This window comes from Chrysochloris asiatica, unplaced genomic scaffold (assembly GCF_000296735.1).
Source record: "Chrysochloris asiatica unplaced genomic scaffold, ChrAsi1.0 scaffold00348, whole genome shotgun sequence".
In the NCBI taxonomy this organism is placed as follows: domain Eukaryota; kingdom Metazoa; phylum Chordata; class Mammalia; order Afrosoricida; family Chrysochloridae; genus Chrysochloris; species Chrysochloris asiatica.
Window position 1 is genome coordinate 2445317 of NW_006408866.1, and position 1766 is coordinate 2447082.

A 1766-nucleotide genomic window follows, 5' to 3' on the forward strand; every position below is an offset into this window, starting at 1 on the left:
GGTTCAAACGGTTTTGTAGTCTGGCGCATTAACCCACAGTGCCACACCAGGATTCCAAGTTTGTTGATGGAGCACCTTAAATATTGAAAACCCAACTTTCAGTATCTTTTATTGAGACACTTTTCCCATGTTGCAGGACACTGAGTAGATTGCACACATCTGTTCTGTTTTTATTCTCCTTCATGCTCGACATTTCAAAACAGTATGAAGCATTCCTCATCCTTCATGTGATTACTTTTAATATGCAGCTATTATAACCAGGATTATTTTAAACTGTGTTGTTGTGTTAACTCCTACCGAGTCAGTTCCATCCAGCAGCAGGTGAGCTTGAACCACCAACCTTGTGGCTTAAACCTATTTTGCAGTCCAGCTCATTAGCCCACAGCACCATACCAGGCTTCCAAATTTGTGGTAGACTCCTGAAATTGATGTGTACTGCAAATATCCAGTAGGTAGTTTGCTATGACATTGTTTGAATAACAGTATTTTGACGTTTTTATTGATGGCCTTTCATTCATGGAAGTGGTCGATCATCTTACAGATAGGAGTGCTTTCTGAGATTGTACCCTTTGTGTGACCAACTCAGATTTTTCTCTACAGTTCAAGGTTTTTCTTCAGAAAGAGATTTTGAAGAGTATGTTGACTATAAGAATAACTCTGAAAGAATGCTGGCTGCTATTATTTTTGATCACAACTTCAGAAATAGCTACGATCCCTTGCCGATTAAGGTAAGAGAATTATATGTAAAAACTTCATAATTCCCATTTGCACTTTAATTGTATCTTGTTTTCGATTTATGATTTTTACTTATTTATATTTAGTTTGTTTCCTTTTGCTTTTTTGGTAGGTAAAATATTATCTTCGTTTAAGTAGTTTCGACAGGATGAAGGTGGTGGTAGAAAGTTATATTCATTATAAAAGCTGGAGAACAGCTTATCTCTTTCCAACAGTTCCTTCTCTAAGACCGAGAAACTTTTTGGACAAGACTGGGGGAGAACCTGGTAAGTAAAGCCTTAAACATACTTATTTTCATATCCCTGTTGTTTAGTAAGCGATCACATATTTATGCTTACATTTCTTAAACCTTGTGATGAAAGCTGTTTGTTTTTAACTTACTGTGGTGGTGATTTTTTTCATTTAAATTTTCAGTGTCCAAAAATTGACCTAAATTTGAACACTGTATTTGTGTAATCTTTTATCCTTTCCTGATCATCATCACTCCATATTGTACTTGATTTAGATTTACTTGTAAAATTTTTACTCTAGTGACCTATTATACATATTTACAAGTACTGATAGCCTGATTTATTATTGTTGTTGTGCAATTCCATTGAGTCAGTTCCAACTCATAACAACCCTATATGGCGTTTCTAAGGAGCCACACCAGAACACCAGGGTTAATTGTCATTTTGCTGGGTTGATGAATGGTTTCTAACATAACTATAGGAATTTGGGTGTGGCGCTGTAGGATAAGCACTTGACTGCAAGGTTGATTTGGCCCTCAAGGTCGGTGGTTCAAATTCACCAGCCACTCCTTAAAAACTCTTTACAGGGTCCCTGTAGGTCAGAACTGACTCAACAGCACTTAACAACAACATAGGAATCTTTCATTAAGATTTATTACACAAAATAGTTTTTAATGTGGGTCTTTGTTATTATCACCAATATGCAGATTGTCTTGATTTAATAATTCAGCAAAAGAAAATTTAACATAATTTTTTAATTGAGTGATAATTTACATGGGAGAATATCAGTTTTAGACTCAT

At 35.4% G+C, this 1766-nt stretch overlaps 1 protein-coding gene across 1 annotated transcript in view; it reads left to right on the forward strand.

Annotated features, from left to right (window-relative positions):
- LOC102824565 (ATP-binding cassette sub-family A member 3-like) overlaps nucleotides 1–1766 on the forward strand; it is a 133206-nt gene that overhangs the window by 11949 nt on the left and 119491 nt on the right. Inside the window, exons 2-3 of the mRNA XM_006875983.1 lie at nucleotides 601–728; nucleotides 848–1001. Coding sequence (XP_006876045.1) covers nucleotides 601–728; nucleotides 848–1001 — 282 coding nt within the window. The remainder of the gene's footprint in view (nucleotides 1–600; nucleotides 729–847; nucleotides 1002–1766) is intronic.